General features: G+C 47.2%; 1 protein-coding gene across 1 annotated transcript in view; it reads left to right on the top strand.

Annotated features, from left to right (window-relative positions):
• Ext2 (exostosin glycosyltransferase 2) overlaps positions 1–9,927 on the top strand; it is a 126,064-nt gene extending 116,137 nt beyond the window's left edge. The window contains exons 12-14 of the mRNA XM_034495017.2: positions 783–911; positions 2,158–2,240; positions 9,254–9,927. Coding sequence (XP_034350908.1) covers positions 783–911; positions 2,158–2,240; positions 9,254–9,392 — 351 coding nt within the window. The 3' untranslated portion in view covers positions 9,393–9,927. The remainder of the gene's footprint in view (positions 1–782; positions 912–2,157; positions 2,241–9,253) is intronic.
• Positions 9,928–13,011: the final 3,084 nt, after the last annotated feature.

Raw genomic sequence — 13,011 nt, 5'->3', positions numbered from 1 at the left:
CCCAGTGCAGCTACCGCACTGTAGAGCTGTAGAGCCCAGTGCAGCTCCTTGCTGTTCTGTTGTGGGTCACCTCATCATTGCTGCTCCCACTTTTCTGAAATTCTAAGTCAAGAAATAGGTTTGGGTCTTAATAAAACAAACCCAGTAGACTATCACTTATAACTTCGGGAGCTTATCTTAATAGTGTAAATACTTACTAGTGCATGTGTTCACACATTTATTTTTGGAGGCAGGATCTTGCTAGGCCCCAGGCTGGCTTTGAACTCACAGTCTTCCTGGCTCAGGCTCCCAGGTGCTGGGACTAGAGGAGCACACGTCCACACTGCCTAAGTATTTTTGATCCATTCATTTCTAGTTCACTCATGGAACTTACGGTAATTTTAGGTTTGCCTTGCTCTTGTTCTGCAGCTAAAATCGTGAGCCTTGCTTCTTAGCTCAGGGTATGGCCCACAGAAAGACCTTCTGGGGCATCCTTAAGACCACCTACATGTTTACCTCACACTTTGCATTAATAGGAAGACAATGAAAGTATTTATTTCATAACACACCTATGGTTTATTACATTTATAATCATAAATAGAACTGTCTACCTTGTATTTTTTTGCATGTTTCCTAGTACACAGCAGGCTTACTTGTAAGTCATCTTACTAGCCCATTTTAAAGGCACTGGGCCCCTTAATTTCTTTTTGCCCTTCCCCACCAGTAAAGTCTTGTGTTTAATCTTGTCCCTGTACCACTGAGTTGCTTTTCATGTGTTTCTTCATTTTTGTCTCATGCAACAGTATTTTAATTACCTGTACACCTACAAAATGCCTGGGGACATCAAGAACTGGGTGGATGCTCACATGAACTGTGAAGATATCGCCATGAATTTCCTGGTGGCCAATGTCACAGGGAAAGCCGTCATCAAGGTAAGAGCCCATGCCACCCTTGCTTGGCTCTCTGGAACCCAGTGCTGTTCCTACCCCGAGAGGCTGCAGGAGCTGTAGTCGGTGCTGACTCTGCACAGAGAGTAGAATGGTTACGCAGTTTTCCTCATCCTTGGCTTTAAAGATCCAGCTGTCAGAATTTTAAAGTATCTTTGCCATAATATACAAAAAGCCGAAAATACAAAGTCTTTGGGCCTGAAAAGATAGCATTTTATTCTTGAAACTCTGTGTTTGCTAAAATCATAGCCCAAGTTACAGGTCAGTAGTAGAAGCCCACTTACATGGACAGAACGGTCTTTACCTTCTGGATTAGAAACCCATGTGAAATTGGGCAGTGAGAAATTGACTTTCTCAGCCTGGAAGAATCACCATCTTTGAAGTTTAGACTGGTAGCATGGGTGACATCTTACTGACTCCCCTCTCATGTCCCTGAGTAACTCAGAGGGCAAGGGATTGCAAGAAAAATGGAAGATTATAAATTATGAAGGCTGCTCTTCAGGGACCCCAGACCTGAAGTTTCCTTTTTCAACATGTGCTTAGCTATGGCTGCTTCCTGTGGATGTGAGCATATGTGGATAGAGATATGAGTCCTGACCTCAACCTGGTCAGCGTGCTCATCCTCCCGCCCTTCCCTATTACCCATCTTCAGAGCAGCCTCTCCTGGGTTTGCTAGAACAATTACCAGGAGTCTCAGGTTTGGGGATGGGGTGAGGAGTCTCAGGGTGAGGGCTGAGTAGTTCCTCCCACCAAGGGAACTGGGAATGAGCTGGAAACTCCAGGAGAGCTGCTGCCCTAGCCCTGGGCCTTAGCAGGAGAAGGCAAAATGCTGCCTGTTGGAACTTAGGTTCTGCTGCAAGTTGTGGGAGGCTGTATTTCATCGCCCTCATGACTGCAAGAACAAATGGTGTTTATACAAGGACCTTGGCAGTGAGAAAACAGTCATTAAACAGGAATTAAGGAGCTTGTCATCACGACTTCTTCCCAGTTACAGAAGGCGAAAGCCCTCCAAGCGCTGTTATTGGGCCCTTGGGAGTTCTGTCCTTGGCTGAGGCAGCCCAGACTAAATGGAGGAATGCTGAGGTGTGTGCGCGCATGTGCATGTGTGTGTACATGCACAGAGTGCACAAGCTACCCCTGCTCACAGCACAGAAGCCTGCATGGTGGCATCATGGCATGGCTGTATAGTCCTGGGCACTGACAGCAAGGTATGTTTCATTTTCCTCGTCAGGTAACCCCAAGAAAGAAGTTCAAGTGTCCTGAGTGCACAGCCATTGACGGGCTCTCGCTAGACCAGACTCACATGGTAGAGAGGTGAGTATGCCTCTGAAGAGAAGCACCCCCAGCCTCCATCCCCGTTCCCTGCCTGAGCCTGTTCATGGAACTATGTTGGAGATAGAAGGACAGCTGCTGGAAGCCAGCACCTCCTTGTGTACTGTGGGAATTGAGTTAGTTCAAACCCAGGTCACCCAGTGAATTAATTCGGGATGCTACTCACTCAATTTGTAATGGCTGGAAGGGTCTGAAAAAATATAGCTGGTCTTAGGCTCTAGAAGCCAATCCTTTGTATAGATGAAATGGTTAACTGTCTGCAGTCACTGGAATGGAGTAAGCTGTCTCCAAGGAAACACGGGCTTGCTTCTCTGGGTAATAGCTCGGTGCTACAGTAATGCTTGATTAAAAAAATTAAACCCAACCCAGCAGAGACCAACTGCTTCCACTGACCCCACTAAGTCACCTGCCAAGGGCAGGATTAAAAGCCAAGCTCAGAGGGTTGGAACAGTAGGGTGACTCTGAACCATCTTGTCAGTTCCTCTGCGATCACATTGAATGTGGCATGTCACCCTGGGCTAAGAATCCTAAGAACCATGTCATATATGTCTTTCTTCAAGACCACTGGAATCTGTACTAGATCCTCACAGTCCCCAGCCTTCAAGGCTCCTGAGTCTGCTCACTCTTTATGCTCTATGCTCTATGCCCTCTCTACTCGGAGCCGAAAGCTCTATCAGGATGGCTGTCAGGGGACCCAAGCGTACCCCAAGAATGCTGTAGTAACCTTTCAGAGGAGGCTTCCAGCTCAGGTTCCCACCGATCAGCATGTGTCTTTGCTGAAAGAGTTTACTTCTGAAATCCATAGCCACAAGAAAATCCTCCAGACCTTTCCACTTGGCATCCGCTTCTGTGATGTTTTATTTCTTCTAACTCTAAATAACCTTCTTAGCTCCCTCGTGGAGACATCTTACTCAAAAGCCATGACTTAGTAACAATTGATGTGAAACCATATATGAGTGTCCCCTGGAACACTGTAAATGTTATAAGGATGGCAGAGTTAATTATCTACCATAGCTCATTGGAAAGAGGCCCCAGTTGTAATTCTACCAGAGTAGGCGAAATGGTTATTAAAGCCTACCTCACTCCCTGTGTTGGGGAGAATTCATAGCATTAAGACAAGTGGTTGTCAGTGAGTTAACATGGAGGTTACAGTACAGCGAAGGGAGAAAAGTTGACCAGGTGACAGCCTTGGGGTTCATTCTGGGGTTAGCAAATCTTCTCTAGCATGAGCGAGCGCATAGCAGATTTAAAGCTGTGTTAAGGGCAGGGCACTTAGGAAGATTTTACAGAGCCCTGAGCAGGGAGCCATGGAGGCTGATTCAGAAGAGACCTGGGAAAGCGGGCCTGGTGTTGGATCAGGCACTTTGTAGACTTAGCAGTTTATATTTACCAGCAGTGGCTTACACACAGCAGCTGCTATATGTTTGTATGTATGTAAAACCTAATCTGCACTTGTGATACATCCTCCAAGGAACGTGCAGTTTATAATAAGGGAGGCAAGCAGAGTTGTTATTATCGGGTAGGTTACTCAGAACAGTTTTGTCTAAAGTGACAAATGTGAAAGGAGGCTTCAGAAATCACCAGAGGGCTGGAGAGGTGGCTCAGCAGTTAAGAGCACTTGCTGTTCTTCCCAAGGACCCCAGTTCAGTTCCCACAACCAACTCCAGCTTCAGGGGATCCAGTAACCTCTATGGTACCTACACTCATATCACACACATACATACACACACACACACACACACACACACACACACACACACACACACACACGACCTCGATCATCTGAGGAAGACAATCAAGTCAGAGGGAGGGGAACTGTGATAGGCCAGGTCAGCAAGTTCAAGGTTGGTTTGGCAGGTGCAAAGAGATCACTCTGAGCCAGACTGCAAAGACTCTGAACTTCCAATTAAAGGGCTTTAATTTTTCCTTCAGACTCTGAGAAGCCACCAAGGATTTGACTAAGGGACTAAGTTATTCAGGGAATTGCTCTGAGATTAATTAGACGGAAAGATTATTGAAGAGACAGGTAGACAGCCAGTTTGACTCACAGATGAAAGTGCTCATGATTGTCCCGAGGAAGACAAGCCAGGGTTTTGTTGCCACCTTTGCAGGTGTGGAAAGACTGTGGGGAAAGTAATGACAGAAGTAACTTGAGTTTTAGAGTCAAGAAAAATGGCAGGACCTTTCACTGCAAATAATACAGGAGGAGGGGTGAAGAGTTGGTGAATGCCACGGGAGGCATCAGTAGGATGGGCACCTGTGAGGGCCTGCCCTCTGTGCAGGGCAGCAGAAATGAAGAAGTGTCAGAGTTACCTGCCCAGACACAGCAGTCGACTTAAGAAAAGCCAAAGGAAGCGTGGGGGCATTCCTACATTTGGGAGATGGTAAGTGAAACCAGAAGCAGCCTGGAGAAGAGGAAAGAAAGAGCCGAAACAAGAAAGCTGCAAGGGACATACACACAGGGACAGGGTCTGTGAATTTAATTGTTTACTGGAGACCTAAAAGTTAACAGCAGAGAGTAACTAAGCCAGCAGGTCACAAAATGTAAGTTGCTGGTGACCAAGGGCAGTTGGGGAATATAAACCACCCACTTGAGAGATTCCGTGAGCAAAAGAGATAGATTTCAAATGCATTGGTAACCGTGAGCAGAGCTCAAGGTAGAGATTGGGCAGCAACTTAAGAACTCAGGCACTTAGGCTGAAAAGAGAAGGATGGTTTGAGCCATCTGGAGCGCAGGAGCCGGTTTACAGAAGAGCCCTCCACTTGCTCTGCTCATCATCGGCTCCCGCTGCATAACACACTTTCACAAGCCAGGGACTAGAAACTGCTTTGCCATCCTTTGACCCATTGTTGGGACCTGGGGTTCTTCTGCTTCCTTAGTCCTAGGCTTGGAGAATTATCAACAAAGTAGGAAAGTAGCTTTTATTCCTTCGAGTCTATTTCCTTCTAGATCCTGAAGAACCAGACGTTTTAGCCGTTCTCTTTGACCAGAATCATTGCCAAGGGTGCCATGGCAGACAGTGTTGTTTTAAAGCAAAGTTTTATGTCCAGTCTTTCCTAGTTATGAGTCTGACCTGAGGAAGTTGGCTTATGTTACTGAACTTCAGCTTTTCCGTTATATATCCAATTATAGTGTCCATTTAAAAGCTTATCAGCAGATATGCCCATCTTTGTACCAAGCACTGTGTTACAGGCTAAGGACTAAAATACGTACTTGAAAACCTATGATCCAGGTTGGGCCCAGCAGTATTTATTTACACCCTGACAGTGTCCAAAAGGCTCTCTGTGTATGACAAGAAAATCGTTTCTTCCCCAGCTACTTCCAGCAGGTAGTCAGCAGTTTAGTGTGTAGCCCTTGATTAGAAAAGCAGAGTAGGAGAGGAGTTCTCCTGGGGCGGCTGGACATTTGGCAGTGTGACTCTTGTGAGCTATCCAAGGCCAGTCACACTCTCAGCCCACCTTAGCCTGCTTGTTCCCCAGCTAGATGCCCTGTGGGAGAAGAAAGTAGACAGCCAAGGACCTTTACTGTCAAGAATGACTGAGTGTCACTTGCCCAGCACAGGAGGAAAGGGACACTTGCCTGAGAACAGGACCAGGCTGGGCAGCCACTGCAACCAGACTGTCCTGAAACCCAGTGGCAGCTCTCCAGTGGCCCAACTGGCAGATCTGGTTACAGAGGAGATGTCATCAATTCTCCTCAAAGGGCTGTGAGCCACTCCCACCCAGCAGGAGCTGCAATCCTTTCCTGCAGACACCAGAGACCCTGCACTGGCCTCCAGGGAACTAGAGGTGACAGCAGCTTCTGTGTTCAGACAGCCAAGGAGAGACTCGGCCCAACCTGTGCTGCTTTGGCCTTGTGATTAAAAAGCAGGAAGCTCTTGGGCATGGTCCCTCAACTTATCCCTCTTGTCTTTTATTCTCCTTAAACTCCTTTCATTCTCAAGGATTGCATGCTGCATACAATGAAATATGATCACATCACTTCTTTCCCTCCAAATCCCTGCCCAACCCCTCAGCATTCTTCCCTGCCAAGCATGTGTCTTTTATAACCCCTAAGTTCAGTTAGCGCTGCCCGTAGGGCATGGGTGTGAGACCGTCCAGTGGACTTAGGAAACCTACCAGTGGTTACAGCCTAAGTAAAGAACGAATCTTCCTCCCCCAGCAACCGTCCATTGCCAGTGCCTCCTAGTAAACGATGAGCCTGGAGTTCACGAGCCCCATCAATTCTGGGATTTTAGCTGGTTTCCTCTTGTTCAGGTCTTATGCAAGGAACCCTAGCTACTTTGAGCTCATATTTGCAATAACTACGTCATGTCCAGAAGACAAGACCTCACTGTATGTCTGTAGGCCTGAGCACACAGTACTTGGACCACCTAAGAATCTCTTCATTGACTTCTGCCGACCACATAAAGAAGCTTCTCTGACCAACACTGAGAGCAATCCAGGTCTATAAGTATACACATAAATATTTAGAAGGTAGTTTGATAGCATGACCATTTATCAAAATAATAACACATTCTATGCTGGGGCCCACGGGCATGTTCTACCTAGACATAGGCTTTTAACCAGGATTGTATGAGGTACGAAGTTCCCTCCAGTGAAGCAGGCCTGAAATCCAGCCTGAGAGCAACAGGCTAGTTTACTCTGTAACAGTCATGACACTGTTGGCATGGGTGGACGTGCCTTGTGTTGGAGCCCATATGGCACTCCCTCCCCACACTGCGAAAGCTAGTTAACAGAGAGACAGTGTCCCCGGACATTTGAGATTACTTTTCTGTACTATATCCACAGTGAACAGTGTCTTCAGCAATAAGGTCTTACCCTGCGGTTTTATGGTGGGTCATCAAGGACAGCAGCAATAGCCTGTGCTGTTTGGGAGACCTTACTGTTAGCTCACAGGAAGACATCCTATGCCTTGTACGGCAGTTCCCACAGAATGACCCATATCTTCTGGGAGTAATATTGTCCATGCATGGATGGTAATTCCATGGAATACATGTGAAATGAAAGAAGGGCAGGAATCCTGGGGGTCAAAGGGTTAAAGCAAGGATGGGAGGGGAAAAAAGGGGAGTGGAGAAGTTAGCCAAGACTAAGATGTATAAAAAGCCTTACGGAAGCCCGCTGGTTAGTAAAACAACTTCAAAATACAACTTCTAGAGAGAGAAAAAAGAGGTCACCCCTCCACCAGGTCTTCCCCATGCTGAGTCTCAGACCCAGCTGCCCCAGAGTGGTGGAGAGCGAGCGGCCAGTGCCCCTGAGTTTGAATCCCACCCAGGTCCACTTCTTGCTAGCCTATCGTTCTCCGGGAACTTACTTGACCTCTCTGAACCTTATTTTATTTAATCTTACTTTTCTCACCTATAACATGAGGCTAATATAAACTTGGCCCTTGGGCAAGAGAGTCAAAAATGGGAGAGGAATGCTTTAAGAAGGGGGAGGTAAGGTAAATTATCTGGCATGGAGCAGAGGTTCTGGAGTTGTGACCTTTCACCCCTCCTATTGGTCCACAACTCTAGAACCTCTGCTCCATGCCAGATAATTTACCCTACATCTTACTGGTTTCTTAAAGCACTCCTCTCCCATTTTTGACTCTTTTGCCCCAGGCCCAAGTTTATATTTACAGGTTAATAAGTAAATTTGGGTCTTGTCACTGAATCTTTACTCTCAAGAGTTAGAACCCCTGGGTTTGCCTCTGGTCCATTTAATATTAAATTTTATTTTATTTTATTTTATTTTATTTTTAGCTTTTGCACATTAACCTCTTAGTGTCTCCTCCTTCCCACTACAGACTGGGACAGAGGAGGCACCTGAGCCCTGGGGCTTTCATGAGCACTCATTCAGAGTGGAGCCTGGAATGAACATTACCTCTTTGTGGTGTTAGTGATCTGTTGAAACTGATGGCTATAAGTCCATGATTTTGTGGCACAAGCTTCTCGGAAGTGTAAGAAGGTAGGGAAGAGCTGATGCCGGTCCTAACGAAGACTACCTTCCCAAGCCCAAAGCTCTTCTCTGTTTACATATTTTGGAAGCAGCACCTCTGGAGAGAGGTAGCTGTGAGTGTCCAAGAGTAGCTCCTGCTCTGTCATCAGCCTTTATGCTGTAGCTCTCACACCAGCTGCCTAAGCAGGCACTGACCCTCTGAAATCCATCCTTCTGGGCCCAGCTTCAAACGAGCTTTTCCCAGGCTGCTTTTCCCCTCTGGCCTGGTGCTGACCCATCCTGGTCACCCTGCTGACACACTCAGTTGGCTGACTGACCCTCTCCTCTGAGGAGAGGCTCAGCGTTGAGGGCCTGGAGGGGCAGAGGAAGACCTGCTCTGCTGTGTCCAGCTCTTATCACCAAGTTGCTCTTGTTCCTGATTCTACTGTGGCAGTGATGAAAATCACACCAGTTACGCAGGAAACCCTCTGTGAGCTGGGGGTGTCAGAAAGGCATGCTTATGGCTGGGTATTTACAGGCCATCCATGAGTGCTGGGGAGCTAAGTGCTCATTGCTTGAACTCCATCCACGAGTGTTGGGGATTTAAGTGTTTATTGCTTGAAGTTCAGAGTCACCAATCCCTCCTTCCTTTGCCTTGCATGGATAGGACCCTTTCTCCCACCTCCTCAACTTTAGCAAGCACAGTCTTTTTCCTTTTTGTCACCTTCCTTCCCTATAACTGGCAGAGATGGGGTTAAGGATTGTTGGAGCTAATCCACCTGGGTTTGAGGCATGCTAATGCTGGAAAAATGACTGGAATTTGAGGGGGAGGGGCAGATGTCCTGACCTGCCAGCCTACAGACAGCATCCCAGATTCACTTTCTCCCTCTGAACCAAGCCAGGAACCTCTAGTCACCTTGCTTTCCATCACAGCCCTTTGTAGAGCCCAGCGATAGGCTGGGCGCCCTTCTAGCACCTTGAGTTCTCTTGTGGACAGTGGCTATGTTGGGCTTTGCTGCCTCTCGGTACCTAACCACTTCCATTCTGCTCATCCCACCCCCTCGTTCACCCCACAGGTCTGAATGCATCAATAAGTTTGCTTCTGTCTTTGGAACGATGCCGCTCAAGGTAGTGGAGCACCGAGCGGATCCTGTACTCTACAAAGATGACTTCCCTGAGAAGCTGAAGAGCTTCCCCAACATCGGCAGCTTATGAAGCTTGCCCTTCCCAGGGCTCTGGAGGAACCCTACAGCATTCACTGCGGGGGGGGGGGGGGGCAAAGGAGGCCAGCCTGCCTCCCACTTCCCCAAACACACTGGAGCTTATTGAGCTATGCTCTGCAGCCTGCTCTGTCCTCTCATCTCCGTGGACTCTGTGAAAATGCCAAAGGAAGGAAGCCTCAGGGACAAGCTGCAGCTTGGAGCCCAGCGTAGCGCTCTTGGCTTGCAGACCCAGTTCACCATCTATCTCACTGGCTCTACAACTGCCTTAGAGGAGTCAGCTGTCCAGTTTTAGATCCCAGGAGTCACCGCAGAGGCATGCAGTCATTTCACATGCACAGACTCTGGAGAACGCAAACTAAAATGCACTACAGATCCCAATACCTCTGAGGGTTGGAACTGTGCTGGGGACCTGAGTCACAAGCCCAGGTACACAGCAGAGTGCAGGCTGCCAAGATGTGTCCTCACAGTCCCTGATCAACTCTTCATTTTGGCTTTTTGATATAATTAAAATTATTTTTTACTCCTTTTTCTTCTGTCTAAAATGCTGGTTCTTGGTTACCCAAGGACCCTTCCTGGTTTTGTGCATATAACCTCATCCTCTGTGCTAACAACTATGCAGGAAGATGAAGCCAAGAGGACCCAGCTCCATTTGCATCGAGTGTAAGAAGGACCCATGAGCATCATGAGAGTGATGAGTCCAGCAGGAGTGTCTTCCCTCAGCCTGGGCGTTTCATAGGTGTGCTCAAGGAAATAGGGGCCTCTGATTGCCACCCTGGAGTCACTCTAACTCCTACCATGTTATAGGAGCTGAGGGCACTGAGAGAACCATGACCCCTACCCCACCCAAGGGGGTGCCCGGGATCCCTTATTCTTTTGCTGTAGTAATGGCCAGGGCTTCTGGCTAATGTTAAGTACTGCCGCTGTAACCATGTCACAGCAGTTGCCGGTATATTTAAATCATTACATTTCAGCATTTCCTAATACTGCACATGTGTGAATTATACCTCTTTAAGCCCAGTTGATGAACAAATCTACTCTGGCAAATGTTAAATGTTATAGATTTGAAACAGATTTATCTGGGTCTAATATTAAGATTAGCCACAGTTTGGGCTTTAGCCATAACATATGTCCCCAGAATACAAAATACATAACAATTTGCTTAGAATATGGATATAATTACAGAAACCTAGTTGTATGCCAGTCATCGCTGCTCACACACCACCCATTGTTCTGTGGAGCAGCATGGTGAGCACTGACTTACACAGTGGTCCTGAGTCACTCCAGAGCTAACAAGATAAAAATATTTACTACACAAGCCTGATAACCTGAGTTCAATCTCCAGACACAGTGGAGGGAGGAAACCCACCCCATAAGTGTCCTCTGATCTTCATAGCATAGCAGGCGTGCACATGCGAGCGCACACACAAACACACACAGAGTAAATCATTTAATTCCTTAGAAGGTTCCTCTCATGCATCCCCACCAATGGAGAGGCTAGGGGAAAGTTTCTGAAGCAGTGCAATTGGAGGATTTGATGTTAGCAGAGGGTGAAATCTGGGGTACTTCTGGAAGGGATGAGGGCACACACTGCAGATGCAAACACTCCAGCTGTGCCTTGTTCCAGGAACTGCAGGTGCTTACGGTGGTCAGCAGAGGACACGGGAAGCTTTGTGGTGTCACACGCAAACACTGGAGGCGGTTGAAGCCATAGAAAGAGCTTTCTTGTCACCAGATCCTTGAAGCTGACAATACTGATTGTGTGTGTGTGTGTGTGTGTGTGTGTGTGTGTGTCTACATTTTAAGGGGTCACCAGCCTGTTCCCAAGATGAGGGATATGGGATGGAGAGAGCAGGGAGACACCCTGAAATATGTGCAAGAGAGTCAGAGACTATGTTCATGTTGGGCTTAAGTGATATCATCCTGAGCCTGGCTATTTCAGGGAAAGACTCAGGAAAGTTGTCTCCTGACCACACATGCACCAAGACACACATTTGCCTGAACTGTCTCACACAGACCCATATGCATTTTTTTTTTTTTAAATTGAGGAGGCTAAGGACTTGAAAAAGTGCCATGGCTCAAAAGACAAGGAGAGTGAGGACCACCAGAGGCTGGCCTATGGGCTGCACGTGCACACGTGACCTGCACGATCTTGTCTGAGCACATACACACAAATAAATACACCACAAAAATATCTAAGGAAAAGAGGAGTTTGGTTTTGAAGAGGAACTATAATCTGGGATGTTGGAAGCCCCCACACAAAATACCCCATGGCTTCCAGAAACGGTGGGGTTAGGTTTTAGAGTATAGAACTGTATCTTAGATTCAACACAAGTTCTGTCTGCAGTAGAAGCACTGGACAGAAAACATATCAAGCAGTGGGGACTTGGAAAGGCAAGGGACTGTACCCCTCCCCTGTGTCCTCAAGCTTAGCCAGCAAGCCTTGCCTAAGCTTGGGTCAGGACCATCTGCCCTTAGGACGCCACAGAGCCTGGTTTCAGAAGCAGAACAATAATGCTAATTAAAACACCATGTTCTGGCCTACAGCAGACAACAGCTGGTTCCAAAATAAGACATCTTTTTAAAGGAACTGCAGCCCACTGGCCTGTAGAGAAGGGGAACCAAGCTGGCCCTGGATCTGGCCCAACTGTGTGCACTGAGCCACTGCCCTCCCCAGGGACCAGCTGAGATGTGCCTGTGAGAATGGCAGAGTTATAAAGGCATTTTTTTCTTATTAATTTTACTTAGATAGTTGTTCATGATTTGTTTGGTTGGTTTTTTTGTTGTTGTTTGTTTTGTTGTTGTTGTAGTTTATTCATTTTACCATGTCTTGCACAGGATTAGGCCAAAACCTTTTTCTGGAAAAATTGAATGAAAATGTCATCCTCTTCTCTGACTTTTCGCCAGTGATGCTCTTTTGGCCTCTCTTTGGGATGCTCTAGACCCTGACTGCTCTGGCCTTGCCAAACTTACAGTCCTTGGAGCTCACGGTTTTAGGTGTGAGGTACTGAGTTCTTTTCTGTCTGTGGGGAAGGGAATATCTCCTGGGATGTGCTGGCCAGGTCCAGCAGAGGCAGACTCCTCTTCCTGCATCAGCTGACGGATTGACTTAGAATCCTTGGATCCCAGCATCTTTTGGGATGATCTGACCACAAGTGGCAAGCGTGAACCTTTGATGGTTTCGACCAAGACAAACTCAAGATGCAGAGGTCATGTTAAGGACATGGTTAGGTTTGACCAAGGTTTCCATAGGGTCCACAACTTGTGGTCCTACTAGGTGTAGAACACCTGTGGCTGCTGGGCCCCATCAGTACCACTGTATGTTTTTCCCCCCAGGAGGGGGGGGGGGCAGCATCAGCATATGTTGTTTTGTTTTCTACACTAGGTCTCACCCTAGACTAGCCTCCATCTCAATAGGTACTTGCAGGGTGACTTGCATTTCTGATCCACCCAGGCAACCCACATATACACTGCAGCACCATGAGTCTCCTTTGCTTTGTTTTTTGTTTGTTTAGTTGGTTGGTTGGTTGGTTGGTTGGTTGGTTGGTTGGTTGGTTGGTTGGTTTTGTTTTGATTCCAGGGTATCTACCTCAGGCCAAGATGGACAATGAGCT

Source organism: Arvicanthis niloticus, chromosome 2 (assembly GCF_011762505.2).
Source record: "Arvicanthis niloticus isolate mArvNil1 chromosome 2, mArvNil1.pat.X, whole genome shotgun sequence".
Classification (NCBI taxonomy): Eukaryota; Metazoa; Chordata; class Mammalia; order Rodentia; family Muridae; genus Arvicanthis; species Arvicanthis niloticus.
The sequence above is the reverse complement of the archived record's forward strand: the minus strand, read 5'-3'. Positions and strand labels throughout refer to the sequence as shown.